The sequence below is a fragment of the Amborella trichopoda genome, chromosome 13 (assembly GCF_054954075.1).
Source record: "Amborella trichopoda isolate Santa Cruz 75 chromosome 13, AtrichopodaSantaCruz75HAP2 v2.0, whole genome shotgun sequence".
NCBI lineage: Eukaryota > Viridiplantae > Streptophyta > Magnoliopsida > Amborellales > Amborellaceae > Amborella > Amborella trichopoda.
The window spans coordinates 200,394-221,445 of NC_142348.1; the positions used below are offsets into that span (position 1 = coordinate 200,394).

The 21,052-nt window shown below is 36.9% G+C and overlaps 1 protein-coding gene across 1 annotated transcript; it reads right to left on the reverse strand.

The window, feature by feature from the left end:
- Positions 1-24: 24 nt before the first annotated feature.
- On the reverse strand, positions 25-20,601 carry LOC18437387 (uncharacterized). Its single transcript, XM_006847599.4, has 3 exons — positions 20,445-20,601; positions 1,027-1,177; positions 25-891 (listed from the first exon to the last, which is right to left on the reverse strand). The coding sequence occupies exons 1-3, from the start codon at positions 20,541-20,543 to the stop codon at positions 314-316; spliced, it is 828 nt and encodes a 275-aa protein (XP_006847662.2). The 5' UTR covers positions 20,544-20,601; the 3' UTR covers positions 25-313.
- Positions 20,602-21,052: the final 451 nt, after the last annotated feature.

A 21,052-nucleotide genomic window follows, 5' to 3' on the forward strand; every position in this document is an offset into this window, starting at 1 on the left:
ACTGCCTGCACTAATGGAGAAGTATCCATGAACCAAGAACATTTTACTTTCCCAATAGATCCATCCAAAATTATTCGGCCATATAAAGCAAAAAGAAAAGAAAGTCCCGCATTTGTCATGTATTCCCTCCTAGTACCAATACCACAAGTGCTAACACATAGAAATGTACTGCTACCATCATATCTATTTGAGCCTATTCCCTGTGCCACGCAATGTAAAGGGACCACGGTGTCATGCTACTCACAGACCAACTCTCTCTCTCTCTACAAGAGAAGGTTATCACCTACTTACAATCCCAAGGGAGCAGCACCCTTCAGCTGCTCACACCAAGTAGCTCAGGAGGCTTTGGGGCCTCACTGTTCTGGTACAAAGAGGTCTTTTCTTGTGCCTTTGGTTCCTCTCCTTTGCACTCCTTTTCTTTCTCACAGATCTCTAAAAATTTCCTCTCAACCTTATCGTCTTCCGGTGTCTCCTTTATATCTGCAGTTGCAGCCTCTTCCAGAGGTTTCTTATCAACTTGTGCAGAAGTAACACTTTCAGTGTCCTCTTCAAGCTCCATACCTTGGTTGAGGTCGACCTCTTGCTTCTCCTTCTCTCCCTCTTTCTTCTGTTCCACCCCATCATTATCTTTTCGCATTTTGGTTGTTTCCGGCTTGGCTGGTGAGGGGATATCTAGTTCAGGATGTTCCCCTTCACCTCCGCTGTGTACTAGAGATCCCTCTTGAAATTCCTTCTCAGCAGACCCTTGGGAAGACTTATCATCATTCTCCTTGCTCTTGGCAGAAGAACCATGTGATTTCCTTGCTCGCTTCGCCGTATTCTTGGATTCACTTTCAGGAGTCTCTAGCACGAGCTTCTCACTCAACCGGGCTGACCTCCTCCGAGTACCACCTTTAGGATCAATAGCAAAATCAAAAGATTATAGAGAGTCTCACAGGGTTGAAAAATAGGAAGGCCTCCACCTATCAAACAGTAGAAAAGTATACCACAAAAAAACTCTAAAAGAGCAGTCACAAGATAGAACACCTGTGCTCCAATCAAAGTCAGCTGCGGCAGCACCACCAGGATTAGATTTCAGGTAGGCAAACAACTGACGCTTATTTTTTATCTCAGAACCGGAAGGAGAGATGAAAACCACCTCCATTGGACTTGGCATCCCCGGATTCTTTGCAAGGATCTGGTGCAGACATAAATGAAACATGCATAGCTAACTCATAAGCCATAGAATTACTTAAAAAAACAAGTGACAATCACAACAGCTTGAACTTGGTACAGCTACATACTACATGTTAACATGTAATTAGAGAAAGTTTCTCATGTTGATCCTTAGAGCTCATATATAACAAACATATTCACATTTTAACAAGTAACATAATAGATTTGAAACTTGTAGAAACAAAGAAAAAGAAGCAACAAACTAGATTTCAGTGCTTTCAATAGAACAAAAGTTCTCTTCCCAACTAGAAATTACTCCTTAACAAGACGTACACTACAAGATGATGTGTATCATATATGCCCTATGTGGACTCCATGCTGTTGGGGGCTCTATACGCTATTTGGCTCGATGTGGCCAAAAGCTGGGCACATCAATTCCTATCCAGGCAATTAGAAAACTTCATAGAAATTAATACATAGATGCATAGATACATGCATATATATAAACATACATACATTCATATGCATGTGTAGGCACGCACGCGTGCCCACACATATCCACACATATATGAAGAATAACACAACACGAGTATGAGATTTATGTACACATATGAAGAATAACACAAGTATGAGACTAGCCTAATGGCAGGCATTTTCCATCAAGTACGATGTCTCTAGTACATGCATCCGCTCAGTCACACACACACACATGAAGAATAACACAAGTATGAGACTAGTCTAATAGCAGGCATTTTCATCAAGTACGATGTCTCTAGTACATGCATCATTTCAGTCGCAGATCAAGTAACGGAAACATTTACTGTTTAGTGCATACAACTTCACATTGTTTTACTTAGCATGTAAGATAACATGACGTAATCCATTCATTTGATTGAATAAAAACAAATGTACACCAAGTAACTAAACAAGCAAGGAAGCATAATATGATACTAATAACATAAATTGGGAAATGTTAAGTATTCTCTATGAAATGCTTCATCAAAGTTCATACACCATCACAAAAGCACAAAATCTAATATGCAGCGTATAATCAAATACTAAGCACTCGGCGAGTACAACCAAAGCCTAAATTAATTTTTAGTGTTATTGGTTCAATTGCCTTTGAAGCCTTGATAGTTGATATTGTGTGCCTGACATCCTTCCAAAGTGAACACAAAATCAACACAGAACTTGCTAGAGGAAACCTACAGACTTTGGTCACAAAATCTAAATCGAGAAAAAATTTCATTCGGAACAGTTGAAGCTTAATGGCCTGACATGACATAATAGCCCTATTCGTACGCTACTTTTTCCACCCACAAGTAGCAGGGTGACATGATGTGTCTGCATAGGTTCCCGTCACATGCCAGGGCGATTGGATTAGATAAACCCCCCAATGCAGCCTATGCACTGCCTGGGCGGTTGCATTAGGCAAACCCACCTAGGCAGGCCAATAAAATGTGCTCAGGGCCCATCACAGCTTGATGCATATTTAGTAGCATTTGCTAATTGTGAATGATGTCAAAATTGTTCCCAATATTCACACACATCCATGCCAGGATGCTCCATGATGCATTCATGAGATCAAGCCCCACATCTTCACAAATCTATGGAAAGGCTCCCAATGGACCTAAATAAGCGCCCAGTTCAGACAGAAGAGGAAAACTAAGACCTCTTCAAAGGTGAAAATCAACCCTAACTTTTCAACTGTAATATTTGAAGTTGGATGAGATCATCACCAAACTTAAAGCCGAAGAAGAAAGGAGATTTTCTAGTGATTCTTCAGCCTTGAATGACTCCATAAATGTGGTAAACCTTAAGCCCAACTCTGGTTCATTCAAGAAGAAGAAAGGCATGGGAAAGAATAAAGAACAAAACGAATGTGGATAAGAGGAGAATAGTGGGCCTAATAGAAAAAGAAGGATTTTAAGAATACCCAATGCTATAATTGCAAGAAATTCGGGCACATTGCCAAGTATTGCAAAGCACCCAAGAATGCAAATCTCAAGGGCAATAGGGAGCATGCTTGTGTAGTCCTAGAGACTATGCTAGCTAACCCTAAAGTAGGGTCATGGTGTTTTGACTCAGGGTCCACTGCCCATGTGTCAAACACCAAGGAAGGATATAGAAATTTCCAGCCTGTTTCCCCTGGGGATCAATATATCTATATAGGTGGATATCAAAAGACTAAAATTCTGGGTATTGGAGATTTCATCCTTCAACTTGAGAATGGCAAAAGCATGGTCCTAAAGCAAACTCTCTATACTCCTGAGATGAGGAAGAGTTTGGTTTCGGTCGCTAAATTGGCTAAGACAGGTTACACCACCATTTTTACTGGTAACAAGGTGGAGGTGAATTATGGTGATGAATTAGTCATGAATGGTCATCTTGTAGAAGGTTTCTTTTCAGTTGCAATAAAGAATTCCATTTCTCAAGTCTCGAGTTATAATGATAACCATGTTGTATGTATATGGCACATGAGACTAGGGCACATAAGCCCTAAAATGATGGAGAGATTAAAGAAGAGTGAGTATTGAGTAATCCAAATGAAGATGTAACCAAACTGATTATTACACAAGGAAAGAGTTGTTTTAGAAATCCTTTCTGAAAAGCTCAAAGAACTACTGGCATTTTTATGGAGGTTGTTCATAGTGATATTTATGGACCTATGAATGTGGCCGCTAAGGGCTGCAAGAGGTACTTTATCACATTAAAAAGATGATCACTTCCATCTAGGCCACGTCTATCTGTCAAGAGTAGAAAATAAAAATAAAAATTCTGAAGCCCTAGATTGGTTCAAAGAGTATAAAACCGAGTAAGAACCCCAAACCTAGAGGACTATTGTATATATGTCAAGATCAATGGGAGTGACATGGTTTTTCATCTTTTTATATGTGGATGACATGTTAATTGTCAATATTTCGATTGGAGACAAAAGCTTTCTTGTCACATAATTTTGTTATGAAGGACCTTGGAGAAGCCATGCAAAAATTTCATACAGAACTGCAATTGGGTCACTTATGTATGATATGTCAAGGACAAGACCAATTTTATCTTCTACCATGAGTTACGATTAACAGGTTCCAGAATAATCCAGGTATGAAGCACTAGAAGGCCATCAAATGAGTACTGCGACATTTGAATGGAATCGTTAATTACGCACTCACTTATGGAGGAAGATCGGACATACAGATACAAGGATATTCAGATGAGGACTATCGGAGAGATCCAGATGAGAGTTAGTCCACATCTGGATATATCTTCATGCTTGCAGGTGGAGCTATTTCTTGGTGCTCAAAGAAATAGGATATAGTTGCATTCTTGACTATGGAGTCAGAGTATGTGGCAAGTTGTTTCGCGGCTAAAAGAAACAGTCTGGTTAAAGAAGTTCTTGAATCAACTCAAATTTGATCCAGTGAAGTGCCCGAGCATTAGAATCTTCTGTGAAAACCAGGCAGCTATTTGCGTGTCAAAAGAACCGAGGTTACTACTACATTTGCAATGAGATCCGAGCAGGAGAGATTCAAATTGCATATCTCTCGATTGTGACCATGTTAACGAATCCTTTGATAAAAGGATTGGTGGCAAAAGTTTTTTCTTGCCAAACATGTACATGGGATGGGCTTGAGAGAAATTGAGTGTGATTGTATGGCTTTCAAAGGTCAAGTGGGAGATGTTGGGTTTTTGTGGCCTTTAAAGGCCTAGAGAACTTGTAAAACAAATGATATATAGTGGAATATGCACTTCAGTGGGAGTGTACGTTGACTAACCAAGGGTTGGGCAGTTTAGGGCCCCGGTCATGTTTAAAACCCTTGGCCCTGAGCATGTGGCACATCCGAAAAGGGTTTGAAGTGAGTCATCCCTTGTTGAGGTCGGAGAGATGCCTAAGGATCATATTTGTAGGCTAGGAGAACTGTGTGATCTCTTGTGTACGGTTCTAGGCCTGTGAGAGCAAGGGTCAAATCCTCAACAAACTTCCACACAGCATGTACATATAACAGCCACATGGGAAGCGGCCCTTTTTACAAGGACGCGTGTACACGTGAATTGAGAGAACCCCCTTTGTACTGTAGTGACAAGTGCTAGACTTGCTCTTAAAAAGGAGGAGGACTGTAATCCACATTCCAGGATCATAGTCCCACTGTTTTATAATCCAACTTTGACAAGTCAATTATGAGCCCCTGCAAAGGGACTGTGGGTCATGGGACTTTTGTTGGGTTGGATAAGAGAACATTTGTGGATTATGGTTTCTGGGGCGAGTGGAGCGCCCTTAGTATTGCTTATTTTGACCCAATGGTACCAGTCCACTCCTGGTATATTTTATTTTGGTATTATAAATGTTTCTTTGATTTTTAAATATTTTTTTCAGAATGTTAAAATATTGTTTCTGTTGTAAATTTTCATAAAAGGGCATTTCTGGATATTTTCAAAATTTTAAAATAACACATGTGGGACCACGAAACCAGCCCGACATGTGGCACTCTGTGCACCCTAAGGATCACACTCTATTTTTGTTCACACCCTATTTTATTGGTGAAGGGGTTGTAGCTGAAAATTAGATAAGGCAAATCCTATTCAAACTAGAAGATAAGTTTTCTCTAGGTCTCCTTCTATTTAAAGACGAGCCTATTTGAGATCTAATAACAAGATTTTCTATTGCTCCCAAGAGATCTTTCTCCCTCACATAGCAATTATTGGAATCTCTCTCTTCCTCACGGACCAAATTTGGGGGAGACCTCTCTCTCTTCCTCAAATTTGGGGATCTCTCTCTCGTCTCCATGCCAATAAAAAGTTCATCTCTCTCTTTTATTTTACCATGCCATCTCTCTCTTAACCTAAATAGAGGCACGCCATCTCTCTCTAAGACATACCTTCTCTTTCTCTCCTCTATATTTTGGTCTTGAAAGAAAAATTAGAGGTGGCCTATTTTAAGAAAAATTAAAGGTGGCCTACCTAAGCAGAAACCCTAAACTAGGGTTTGCTGTATTTTTCAAAGGAAAAAGAGACAAGCTTAACTTAGAGGGATACCAACTCTGAGATCAGCCCTATTTTGTTCCCATAGGGTTTGTATAAACCCTAGGTTATTTTTTAGCTCTATTAAACCCTAGAGAAAGAAGGATAGCCTACAAAGCTTTCCTATCAAAGAATTTCCAATAACACCTTAAGGAGGAAAAGTGCATCATTGGTCTGGGAATCGGGTGTAGGGTGTACCAAGTCCTAGTTGGGTAACTCCAGGCATCTTCAAGTAAGTCTTCCCATTAGTTTTTATTTATTTTCAGTTTTATTTTCTATTTTTCTGTAATTTTTCAGGAATTTATATTGTGATTAAAATTGTTATAAAAGCTAGTTTAAAGTTCCTGGATGGTTTCTATTTCTCTTGGCAGTAAAATAAAGATCCTAGATTGTATTTAGGGCATTGTTTTTATTTTCCACCCAAGTCGTTCGTGGTCCAGCAACTTGCCAGTAGTCGGGGTTGCTTCGTTGATCACTTATGTCTAACTACCTCGGACTTCCTCTCTGCCTTGGTCTGCCCCTACTCTGACAATGGAGTAATATACTCGACAAATTTTATAGGAGGTTCGCGGGCTAGAAAGGCAGATTCTTGTCCAAGGCAGGAAGGCTTACGCTAATCACAGCTACCCTCACCAACACTTGGGGTTTCAGATGTCTCTATTTCTTATCCCAACCTCGGTGGCAGCTCGGTGGGAGGCTTGATGAGGAATTTAGTTTGGTCTGGGAAGCAAGGACATAAGTTTCATCTCATCTCTTGGGATAAACTGTGTCTACCTAAATCCCTGGGGGCCTGAGCATTCGAAGCGTCAGAGACCACAATAAGGCCCTCTTGGGCAAGTGGTGGTGGAGGTACGCCACCCAACCTGGTCACCTATGGATAGAGGTCATCAAGCACAAATATTGCTTTGGTAACGACCATTGGACCCCTGAATGCAAAACCAGTGGACATATTTCAGGTTTTTGAAGGTCCGTCCTCGAAGCCAAGACTCTTTTGTTCAACATATTCGATTCCGGCCATGGGACGGGACTAGGGTCATCTTTTGGATAGACACCTGGTGTGTCCACATGCCGAACAGTTCCCTAACCCCTTTCTTTTAGCCCGAGATTCTCAGTACTCTGAGGCCGACCATTTCAATGTCTCAGGATCAGTCAAATCTTGGACGCCTAATTTTAAGACACCTTTTTTTTGCCATGAGCTCGAAGATTTTAGTTCTTTGGTAGAAAGACTTTACTTTGTTTCTCTACCGTGATCTCGAGACGATAGGATAATTTGGGCCCCAACAGCCTCCGGCTTATTTTCCGTCTGCTCTTTCTTTCGAACAATCACTTCCTACTCCAACCCCATTGGCCCCAATTTTGCCATAGCCTCCAAAGCATGGAACCCTGTCATTCCACCTAGAATCAGATGCTCTGTTGGATTGCGCTCCATGAGAGACTGTTGACAGTTGATTAGCTCCAAAGAAGCGGAGTGCAACTCCCCAATAGGTGTACTATGGGTTTGCAGAATGAAGAGTCAAACGCTCATCTCCTTCTCCATTACGAGTTTTCTAGAGCAGTATGCAAAAGCATTCTGGTTTTGTTTGATTGGGCATGGGTCACCTCGAGATCAATTCCGCATTTGTTCCAAGCTTTTCTCTTCACACCTTGGCCCAAAGCAGGAAGATTTATTTAGAAAGCTTCGATCTCAGGAACTATTTAGGTAATGTGGATTGAAAGAAACCACAGATTTTTCAGGGGAGTGAGATCCATGGTCGAACAGTTGGCGGAGAAAGTCAGGACCCTTGTGGCCTTTTGGGCCACCAACCACAAGAGGATGATAATTAGGAATGGCCTTTTGGGCCACCAACCACAAGGATTCCTCTGATGGATGATAATTAGGATTCCTCTGAAGGCCATTCCTAATTATCATCCATCAGAGGAATCCTCTCAGAAAGACCACATGCCAGTGGGTTCTCGCTGACCTTGTGGAAGAGATTTGCAGCCCCACTTAGGTGTTCCTTATGTCATGTTTGCATAGACGAAAATAGCGTGGCAAATAAGATTGCCAAGGAGGGCACGAGCTCAGCTCCTTACGGCACGAAGACGCGATAATCCAAACTTTTCTGTTCTCTGTTTTATTTGTTTTTTCCTTGTCTTCTCTCTAGTGGTATGCATCTCTGTTAGTATGTATCTTGATACAGATTCATAAACACTATTTTGTATGCAATCTGGTTCTTTATTAAAAAATTGGTCATGCACACCTAGGTTCTTGAATATGACAAATACAAAAATCAGCATGCATAGCTCCAGATAAAGTGACTCCACATAATCTTTGATGCAAGTAAAACATCAATTAAACAGCAGCCATATTTGTTTTTCACAAGCCACAACCTCATGCTACTAACAAAAAAGATCCGATAGTCCCACAGGCACAATGCCCACATTGTCCCACACCCAAATCAACCTGTTTTTATTAGGTGAGGGACAGAAGAAGTGGACTAATCTTCTCCTCCACTCCAAATTCAGTCCCGCTCCAAAAAAAACTTGATTTACAATTCCAAACATGTTCCAAATTCACCACCTCTGAGATCAAATGTGGACCGTCCATTTAATAGACATTGGATATGGAGGCTTGGAAGCTTTTGAGCTCCAAATTATTTCTTATTTGTATGATACTGATTTAAAGGATTTTTGGAGCCTTTTTAAGTTTATTACTCAATCAAAAGTGGTGGATTTGGATGAGGGAGCATGCGGACAATGCTTTACTCAAGAGGCCACCTATTATGCATCATCCTGTTGTAAAAACCTTTTATGAAATTCAAGACACAAATAAAGTAGGAATTGAAACACTAATATGATATAGCTCCCCAACTTTACAAAAGAAAGAAAATGCATAACATTTACTGGACTCATCATAAATATCAAATTTCTGAAATGTGCATAAACATAATATTCAGTTTCTAAATTAAGGCATTCTAAGAAACCCATATAGCTTTCATTATATATTTCCTTTGCTTTATTTCAACAAGGAAACTAAAACAAAAGTTCCAAAACCCTAATTTAGTTCAGGTGGTAGCATGCTTCCATTCTTTTTCTTTTCCATCTTTTAGCTTCTCTTATTTTACTTCATATCAAACAAAATGTTTGCTTTTGAGATGGTAGTAATACACTAAACAAACAATGATAGATCATGGCCTCCTTACCTCTAGCTTATTTTATATTATTTTGTTAAAAATACAAGGGTTTATATGGCCCACATAGGGTTTTTTTCTTTTCTAGGGATTACTGACTTATATTATGGCCAAATAGTAATCCATGTAAACCTCCGGCTTTCTTTTTCTTTCTTGGGAACAAGGAAGGACAAAATAAAGATACATACCTAAAACAAGGAATAGTTACTTCTAGGATTTGACAGGCAATGCTCTACGAACACCTGTAACAAACTTCTCAAATCCTCTGCCTATCATCTCTAATGACCCTAGATCATACACAGGTTTGAGAAGGGTTGTGACTTAAATTCTCATATAAAAAGAGCAAAACTCAAATTAGGACAAAGTTTCCTCAGTCGTCCAGTAAAAAGTCATTCACATGATGGCAGTCTAGTCTAAAACCCTAAACCACACAATACCCAGTACCTATGTTAGCGAGATACCGAAATGGGTGTTTGTTTCTAACATGTTGTCGAGGTGCAATGGTGCCCGGATTTTAAAAAAATGTATAGACATGTCTGCAACTTAAAAAAATTATACAAATATAACATTAGTAAGGGGCTTTTATCAAACAGCACCTAAGAGATGAATTATTCAATATCCCACCCATTTCTTTTTATTTAACTTCAAACGAATAATCAATATATAGGTGTTTCTAATAAATGAGTGAAAATGTTAAATAGTCAATATTTCAGTTATGTTTTGATAAATTTCCAAATGAAATATCCCAAAATTTAAAAATAGAAGCTACTGGCTGAAAAATAGGTTAGATGAGAGGCATTATGAAACAATAAAACAAAGTGAAATATATACATTAAAACAAATATTTATAAATATAAATACTATCACATATTATATATTTTTTCTTTATAATTTTAGTCACTATTTTGATAGTTTTAGTTTTCAGTCATATATAATGATCACCTAGCCCACAGCGAGTACGTAGATCGAACAAGTGCCTTGTCAAGTTACAATTTTTAACACTTCTCAGTTAAAACCTATCTCCAAGAAGCAACTTGCATGCCAACAATGCTAACATGATTCTACATAAGGGAAAAACAAGCACCTGAATATTATTGTACATTGCAACATGTGCTATTGCTACTAGCATGACGCAATGCATGGGGGGGAACCAGGAACTTGAAGAGACAGCTTGTGCAGCAGCCATCAAGCGGGTTGTAATAACTTAAAATCATGAAACAACTACCCCAAAGCATCATGTCCTTCAGAGAGAGAGAGAGAGAAGGCGCAAACAGCAGATCAACAAGTTTAGCATTATGACTTAAACCTTTCTGCAACTATGCGCTACTCAGAAATGCAATTTGGGAGCTGTTTCACTTGTCAAACATGTGTTGGAATGGTGATACATGTTGACATACCTGGAAACGGGTCAGACACACACAAGTTGCAGGTCTTCCATGTCCAAGAGATTATGGGTGTCATGCTTAGACACATACTGTCTAATTTGGAACAAAGTAAATGTTTTAATCCATAACTACTAAATCAAGCCTTTAAACAAAGTAAATGTTCTAACCATAATTAATGAGGGGCCAGCTAGCCCGTCAACATGTTATTTTTGTAATACTACCACCATGGAATGTAATGGGAACCCAATATCACAACAACAATTAGTGGGGTCTAGTTTATATACCCAATCTTTTTCGTAAATGCATCAATTTTACCACATCACGTGTCACATAACATCTTATCAGGCGGAGGGATTCAATATTAAAGTTTACATTTTCCAAACTTGCCTAAGTTTTGGATCAACGTCTACATGGGAGTGATACAAGTTTCAGCATTACATTATTAAGCATGCCAAAAGCTGAAACTCTCCCTCCCTCCCTCCCTCCCTCAACCCCTCAAATTCAAATAAAAGCTCTCACTCTCGATGGACTAATATGTGGTCGAGTACCAAGAATACCCATTAGCTATATGAAATTAGTGAAAGCATAAGTGATTTTTTGGTAAAATAATCAGGAGCTTATGTATGGATATACATTCAAAAGAAGTCATGGGTGGATCCTGCATTTGTCTACAGGTGAGGATTTGGCAACTATTCAACTAACAAATATTCAAGTGAAAGAGAAACGGATGATTTTGCAGAAGAATACTCAATAAATTTAAAGGTTCTCAATTTTAGTGAACAAAGCCATTTCAAACTTTGAAAGTTCACTGCCCACGCTACTCTCTAATGTTGCAAAAAGGCTGCATTCATGAACAAACCATACGAGGCAGAAGCCAGTCTTTTGTGTGTAGGCTGCATTCATGAACAAACCATACGAGGCAGAAGCCAGTCTTTTGTGTGTGTGTGTGTGTGCGCTACTCTCTAATGTGGCAAAAAGGCTGCATTCATGAACAAACCATACGAGGCAGAAGCCAGTCTTTTGTGTGTAGGCTGCATTCATGAACAAACCATACGAGGCAGAAGCCAGTCTTTTGTGTGTGTGTGTGTGTGTGTGTAGGCTGCATTCATGAACAAACCATACGAGGCAGAAGCCAGTCTTTTGTGTGTGTGTGTGTGTGTGTGTAGGCTGCATTCATGAACAAACCATACGAGGCAGAAGCCAGTCTTTTGTGTGTGTGTGTGTGTGTGTGTGTGTGTGTGTGTGCGCGTGTGCAAGAGAGAGAGAGAGACTTGGGGAGGGGGGAGGGGGGAGGGGCAATGATTAAGAAAGAAAAACTATTAATGAGGGAGATAAGGGATACTACTAGGAATGTAGATCACCAGAAGTTGGGGCCATAAAATCTCTGTAAAGCCTTATAGCTTTGGTACATGGCAGTTGATCCAATTCTTTTTGTTTTTGGCAAGACTTGAAAGGGTTAATTTGAAAGTTTATGCCTACCAAATAAGTGGATCCATTTCTAGGCAAGTCTAAAAAAGGTTATTAAAAAATTGAACCACTCTTCCAAACCAGTCAGGTGAGTGAGGTGGCACAATGGGTGAAATTACACATTCTTAAGTGTATAAACTAGCCCTTTAACTAATACCAATCATTCTAAAAGGAGCTAATTGATTCCTACTCTAGTTTCCAGTCTAGATTAGCCCCTTCACATTTTCCCATAACAATGGGGCATACCTTAATGTTTTATTATACGCTAGTCCACAGCCTATGAATGCATAGGCTTTACCCATCAAGTTAACAATAATTTTTCAACTGAAAAAATATTATTATAAAACTATAAAATGCACAAATAAAAATTTTAAAGTACCATATTGCTTACTTTAATGGAAATACAAAATTAAAAGAATTCTTATAAATTTAAACTCATCATGTTAGAAATGCACATTGTTTACATTATGAGTATATTGTATGAGAATAACTTACTTTTGGAATCCCTAACCTTAAAATGGCAAAAAAATTTAAAAAATTAAATATCATCGTCATCATCAAAGCCTTTTTCCAACTAAGTGGGATCGGCTACACGAGTCCCGGTCTGCCATTCTGCTCTATCAAGGGCTATATCTTCAATGAGGCCATAAGTCCCCATATTTTTTCTCACTACTTCAAATCATATCCTTTTGGGTCTACCCCTTGCCTTTTTGAGCCTTCCACTTGATCTAACTCGCAGCTCCTTTAGGTGTTGTACTGGGGTTTGAGCCACACATTCACACCTAAATTCTCCCGAATGTAATCATTTTGAATTCTATCCCTTCTTATTTTGCCACTCATCCATCTCAACATTTTCATCTCAGCTATACTCATTTCTTGACCGCATAAAGTAAAGCTGGTCTCACAGCTGTCCCATAGAACTTACCCTTTAGCTTCATTGATATGCAACGATCACATAAAACTCTAGTTGCACATCTCCACTTCGTCCATCCAACTCTAATTCTACGTGCGCCATCATCTTCAATCTCTCCATTTCTTGTACTATCGACCCAAGATATCGAAAGTACGCTCTTTTTGGTATTTCTTAACCGTCAACCTTAACTACTTCCTCGTCTCTACTCCTGTTATCACTAAACTTGCATTCCATTTCCTCTGTCTTAGTCCAACTAATTTTAAAACCTTTAGAATTTAAAGCATCCCACTAAAATTCTAACTTTGTATTTAGGTCGTTTTGGGTCTCATCGATCAAAACTATGTCATCTGCGAACAACATGCACCACGGTCCCTCATCTAGTAGGTGCTTAATTAAGTCGTCTAATTGTTCGTACACTAGTTGTTCGTACCACGATCCCTCATGTTGTCTCTCTACTAATTGTTCGTACACTAGTTAGTGCTCCCTCGTACACATCGGTCCCAAGTCAATGTAGTGTTTGGAGACTCTATTCTTTTCCAACACCCACAAAATCAAATCTCTAGATACTCTATCATAAGCTTTCTCTATATCAATAAAGACCATGTAGAGGTCTTTTCCCTTCGTCCTAAACTTCTCAATTAGTTGCCTAAGTAGGAAAATAGTCTCGGTTGTTGAACTCCCTGACATAAAACCAACTTGATTTTTTGATACACTCGTTTCATGCCTTAGTCGTTGCTCAATCACTCTCTCCCAGAGCTTTATAGTGTGATTCATAAGTTTGATCTCTTGATAGTTCACATAATCTATCTCATGTGTTCTTGTAAATAGGTACGACATTGCTTTTCCTCTATTTGTCTAGCATTTTCTTTATTCTCAATCTCTTTATCGAAATATCATCTAGTCCTAAAAGGTTCGTATCTTCATCATCTTCAAAGCTTCTTTCGCTTCCGATATCCTAATCCTACGAATTTATCTATGACCTCCGCCCTCATTTATGTCAACAGTTCCTTCTACTGCTATGTTCCCATGTTGTTTGTCGTTTAATAATTTTTTTAAAATAAAATCTCTACCTTTTTTATGACCTCTTCAACCTTCACCTATACCTATACCCTTTAATCCTTACTCTTAATGCATTTAATATAGTTTAGATCCCCATACTTTTTCTCTCTCATTTTTGCTAATTTGGAGACATATTTTTTCAACTATCTTGTTTCCAGTTACAGTATAGATTATTATATGCCTTAAGTTTAGCCTTACTATTTGTCTAGCGTTTTTCGTAGCCTTTTTATATTCTTTTAAGTTTTGATCATTTCTATTATATTACCGAGCTTTATAACATCATTGCTTTTTACTAATAGCCTTCTTAACCTCATCATTACACCACCAAGTTTCCTTATAGGAGGTTCTTTTCTCTTTAGAATCTCTTAAAACTTCTTTGGTCACTTTCATAATGCAGTCACCATCTCATTCTATATAACATTGACCTCATGTTAAGAGTTCAATTTTCCTTCTTTAACTAATTTATTCTTAAACAAGTCTATTTTCTCATTTTTTAAAATTCCACCACCTAATTCTTGGACACTTATTGATTTCACCCCTTCTCTTCCATATCTTTATGTAGACGTCCATAACCACAAGCCTATGTTGGGTAATCAAACTCTCTCATGTAATAACCTTACAGTCTTTACATGTATGTTGCAAAATTATATATGAAATAAAATTATTTCATTGAGCAATATTGTAAGTGACATATTTATTCTTTTGTATTATATGAGCTTCAAAAAGTGTTTTTTATATTAGATTTTATAACTTGAAAATGAAAAGGTTCAAATCACATGATATTGTATAAATCATTTGATATTATTTAACATTTTAAGTTTTTAGTTTAATTTTAAAGTTCATAACTTTCAATTATATAAAATTTTCTATTTTCTTTATAATTTTAAATATCAAATTTTCCTACTTTAAAACTCATGACCTACATCATCATCATCATCAAAGCATTTTCCTAACTAATTGAGATCGGCTACACGAATCCAGATCCATCGTTCTGCTTTATTAAAGTTATACCCTCAGTTAGGTCATAAGTCCACATATCTTTTCCCGCTATTTTCAACCATGTCCTTTTGGGCCTGCCCCTTGCCCTTTTTTAACCTTCTACTCGAACTGACTAGCATTTCCTAAGTAGTGTTGTACCAGGTCTGCACTGCACATGGCCAACCCACCTAAATGTATTTTTTCTCATCTTATTACCTATTAGTGCTATACCTAAATTCCCCATAATGTATTCATTTCGAATTCATCTCTTATTGTCTTGCCTCTCATCCATCTCAACAGTTTCATCTCAACTATATTCATTCTATATGTATCTTGTTTCTTGACTGCTTAAGATTCTGTCCCATAAAGTAAAGTTGGTCTCACAGCTGTCCTATAGAACTTGCCCTACGGCTTCATTAGTATACGTGATCACATAAAACTCCAGTTACACATCTCCACTTCGCCCACCCAGCGCTAATTCTATGTGCGACATCTTCATCAATCTCTTCATTTTCCTAGATTATCAATCCAAGAAATCGAAAGTGCACTCTTTTTGGTATTTCTTGGCCTTCAACCTTAACTACTTTCTCATCTCTGCTTCTATTATTACTAAACCTACATTCTATATACTTCACCTTAGTCTGGCTAACTTTGAAATCTTTAGATACTAGAGCATCCTTCCAAAGTTCTAACTTTGTGTTGACGCCGTTTTGGGTCTCATTAATCAAAATAATATCATCCGCGAATAACATGCACCATGGTAGCTTATCTTAATGGTACCTAGTTAAGTCGTCCATAACTAAGACAAAGAGGTACGAGCTCAATGTTAACTTCTGATGCAGAAATTTTAAATGAATACAAACCATAATTAAAAATGAAAAGCTTGATAATTAGTTTTTAAAAAAAAGGAAAAATATACAAATAAGCTATTTATATTTGATACAAGGAGGTCACAATTACTTTTATCCATCAAATTTCAAATCGAATGGTTATGAATGTGTAATTGACTTGACTCCAAGTTCAAAAAGAAATTCTCAAACTTTGTGACAAATGTGACATGTAATGATTCGTAGTAATTGTGACCTCCTTGTAACATAGAATAGTCTCATAGTATAGAATCCCTTAATGAGATATACAAATCTTCACTCTTGTCATTGTAAGTTGGCAAAAAATTATGCTTTTTATTTCTTTGTAAAATATTTCTCAAATATTTTTATTCTTCAATAGTTTAAAAAAAATATGCTTTTTGTTTTATTGTACCATTTATTCATTGGTACTTTTTTTGAGGTGCCATAGCATCTATATGATGTATACGCTTGAAGGCCCCTCTCCTTGTAACATAGATAATAGTCTCATAGTATAGAATCCCTTCATGAGATATACAAATCTTCACCCTTGTCATTGTAAGCTGACAAAAAATCATGCTTTTTATTTCTTTGTAAAATATTTCTTAAATATTTATATTCTTCAATAGGTTAAAAAAAAATATGCTTTTTATTTTATTTTACCATTTCTTCATTGGTACTTGTTTTTACGTGCCATAGCATCTATATGATGTATATGCTTGAAGAGCCCACAAGCGCCCTTCAACAATTTAGATTTAACCTATTCTAACGAAATGGCCAAAAATAAATTTGTTTTTTATTTTATTCTTTACTGAAAAATCATATTCATATGAGATTTAGGAAGTAAAATTTATTTTTATATTATACACCAAATAAAATTAACAATAATATTTTGAATAAAAACTTTGGTCAAAATACCCATGAATATTTTAAGGGTATTTTGGATTTTTTTGGTTCAAAATGTTATTTTACTATTTTTATTTGGTGCATCGTATAAAAATGAATATACAACCCCAAATTTTAGATAAATATAATTTTTTAAAGTAAAAGATAAAAAATAAATTTACTTTTTGGCCATAGCCTAATTCAATTTGGACTGCTGAAAGGGTGCTTGTATATCCACATGATGTAGACACGATACTTTCCCCCTTTTTTTTGGTTATCTCTTATACACATTTCCACATGCACATAGCAATTTTATGGTTTAGTAATTTCACATGCACATATACTTCTAGAGCAAGGGTTTTGAGAACTCAAAATTTTGATTTTTTTTTTTTTTTTTAAATTATCCACAAGATGGATAATGGTCATTGCATCCACTTGCACTTCTGAAACATGGAATAGATGCAAACATTATATAGTCCAGCTTCATTTTTTGTTCATAGGCCTGAAATAGTCCTTCCACTCGAAGTCTACATCCCCAAGAGTATTTACTCTGAATTAACATTTGCAGTGCCTCCATGGATATTCTGGGGTTTATGAAGAATTGGGAAACCTACAAAAACCCGCGGAAAGAACAAGCAAGCAAGTACAACGACCCTTTAAAATAAATCTCAGGCAACCTGTAGAAAACTAATGATAAAGCAGATAAAATATGAACCACAAATCATGGGAAAAATCTCCTATTTTCTAAGCTGCCTGCGGCTTAATTCTATTTATGGCCAAGCCAAACCATACATCTAATTTTACTTAAAATATAGAATTTCAAAAATCCAAAAATTCCAAATTTATCTTAATCTCATGCATGCAAGAAATCCTTATTAGACTGAGAGAGAAGATATGCAAGGAAAACTTCTTCATTAAGACTGCAGTGTGTAAGGAGCCTCCTACTTTGTATGCAGAGAGGAAGAATCTAAAGACTATTGTTCGATCAAACAAAATTTGCAGCCTTTATTGCATGACAATGACACATACATATGCATCCTAATAAATTCAGTATTTGTAGTAAAGATTCAAGACCAAAATGTGTGTGTGTGTGTGTTTGTTGCAAAATTATATATGATCTAAAATTATTGAATGAAGCACTATTATAAGATACATATTTACCCTTATGTACCACATGAGCTTCAAAGTATTTTATATAGATTTAAATTTGGAGAAACAGATTAAAAGGTTTAGATTACATGATACTGTATATGTCATTAGATATTCTTTACATTTATAAACTTATCTTTATCGTCAAAGTTTATAACTTCTAGATATATAAAATTTTCTAATTATTTTTTTAAAAATAATTATTAAAATTTTCTAATTATTTTTTTTTAAATAATTATTAAAATTTCCTAATTCTTTGAAAAATCTTCAGCTTATATTTTAAAAAAAATTTGTTGCTTTCAAACTCATATACAAATGTTTTAACCATGTGTCTTGATTCAGTCTCATCTTATCTAAAACTAGAAACATCAAATCCGTGTCAGAATCTAGGTAATGTAGCTTCTTAGTCTTCTCTGTGAAAGCCGACCATATCTATATTACATATACACAAACTTTGTTTTTAACCTTAATAGCTCTTTAAGTATCTCCTTTAATACTTTTATAACTCCACTCCTAATCACTTGGAGCTTCATCTATAATAAGCAAATAATATAATCATTTCAAAATATAATAATAAAGTTCACAAACTTCTATTACTGTCGTAATATTCATAGAAAGTAATTGTTGACTTTTTTACACTATGTAAATGATTCACAGATGAAGAATGCATGGAATACAGACTAATATTTAATTGCAAATCAACACAAACTCTCATACATTTCGGAAAAATGAGTGATCATACATACAGTTCAATATGTTACCAGTGGAATCAGCCATCCGCAGTTGACAGCACACAACTGACATTAATGATACTCGCCGATCATTGTGGTAACCAGCAACAAAGCATACATCCATTTAAAACTAGTAAAAATCAGAAAGTTGGGAGAAATCAAGCAAATCAATCTTTAAAACATTTTGCCATCCTTTCCATGTTTGAATAATTTTTAGCACAGGACTGAAAAACGAAAAAAATAAGCAGTAGCTTCCAAAACACCACCAGGTTACTTTTTTCTTTTCCTTTTTCTCTTTTTCTTTTTGTTTTTTTTTTTTTGTGTGTGCGTGTGTGTAGAGGGGGGGGGGAGGGGGGTTGGACAATGATGGTTGAGTCCTAAAATGCATGCAAGGATATAAATAGGTTACTCGACCATCTGATGTCAGCAATGAATGGTTAGGAGGCTTGACTCTGTAGCCGTCCATTCTTAAGACTTGACACTAGATGGCACGGGGAGCTGTTTATATCCATGCAGGATATAAGAGACACACCCCAGCAATCCATTTTTAACACTTGACACCTAATGGCAGAGGAGCTGTTCATATTCATGCAGGATATAAAATCGCAGTGTCATATATTGTCCCACATTATGTTATAGTCAACTACCACCAATAATGAAATAGCGAATTACCAGTATTAGTAATTAAAAATATTTCAACGTCAACTTATTATTAAATATAACATAACGTGGAAAACAAATAATGAAATGTGCGAATTATATTGCAAGTGCCAAAAGAAAATGCTAATCAGTCACTAAGTCAAGTCAGTTTTGTTTGGACAATGACCTGAGTCAACTTAAACTTTGAAAATATCAGCATGCATACTTATATATCCTTCTTCACAAGCCATATATAGAACTCCTGTAATGACCTAGTCATGCCCGCACAAGAAACTCATATTTCATCAATTCAGTCCCAATACTATTTTTCCCTCTGATTTCTCTTGATTTCCATCTTTACTAGCATGGATACAAGCAGTATCGACCAATACTCAAAGCCCAACACACATCTTATATACAAAATAAAAATAAAAAATTCATTTTTTAATGAAGAAAATAATTACACTAATCTCTCTACCAAGTCAAAGAGCCAAATTGCCATCAACATTTGCCCTGTTACACATTTTTTTCTCTTTTGGTATTCAATTGAGCATTAATATAGCCCATACAAAAAATGGGAGGGCTTCATCTCATATGCTCAAACAACAATGACTTCTTTTGGGTAATGAAACAGCAATAACTTCAAAACAGCAGATAAGAATAGTCTACTGAATATGCCAAAAACTTCAATTGCATTGACAAAAACTAGAAGAGTATGTCGCACATGTTTGAACAAACATGAGACGTGCTATCTAGAAGTAAGGCTAAATCCCAAAATAAGGTACCAAAACTCCTAATCTGAGGTGCTTGCATTACCCACTGAAGCCTAAGCCCATTCAACCAATAAATGAAAAAGAATAAATGGTTGGAAAGGAAGAATCATGATCCTTTAAGTGGTATCTCAGAGCTACAGCAACTGGACCAAAATCCACGTCCTCTCAAGAAAATAGGCGAAAGGATCGGGCCTAATTTCCCGAAATATGCATCACTTTAACCCCAATTTACGTGGGAACAAGAGGGAAGAGAGAGAATAAAATGAATGATGGGTAGGGTACCTTCTTCTTCCATCCAGGTGGAGCCCGCAACTCTTGGCCTGCACCTTGATGGTGCTCTTCAACCTTACTGCCTCCCTCTGAAACTACGGGGCTTGCCATTGCGACAACTCGCTCTCTGTGTATGGATTATAAGCAGCGGCCCTTCTCTGTTCGGACTTCAGAGTTTGTAACTCGCTTTCTATTAAAAGGGTCGCCTCTGGTGGTGCATGCACACGCATACATATATTACTAAATTCTGCATTGACGCACCCAAGCCTTGCGTCGGAAGTCGGAACAGTCGGTCAATCATGATAGGATAATAAAGAAAAAGCTTATATAATGTTGAGACCCTAAAAAAGTCATGATCAGAAAAATTCTCAAATCTTATCGTCTTGGCCTTCTGATATATGAACATAAAAAAAAGGTAAAGAATAGAATGAGACCATTTGGTACAAAATCACATTAGTCTTGACCATTTTTTGTGAAATTGGATAGGTACAATTATTTTATTGATCAAATTTAAATTTCTAAATAAATTTTTTCGAACTTTGTGATAATCTAAGCTATTAAAATTCATATCAAATGGTACTAAGGAATTGTGACCATCTTGTATGATAGGTAAATTATCT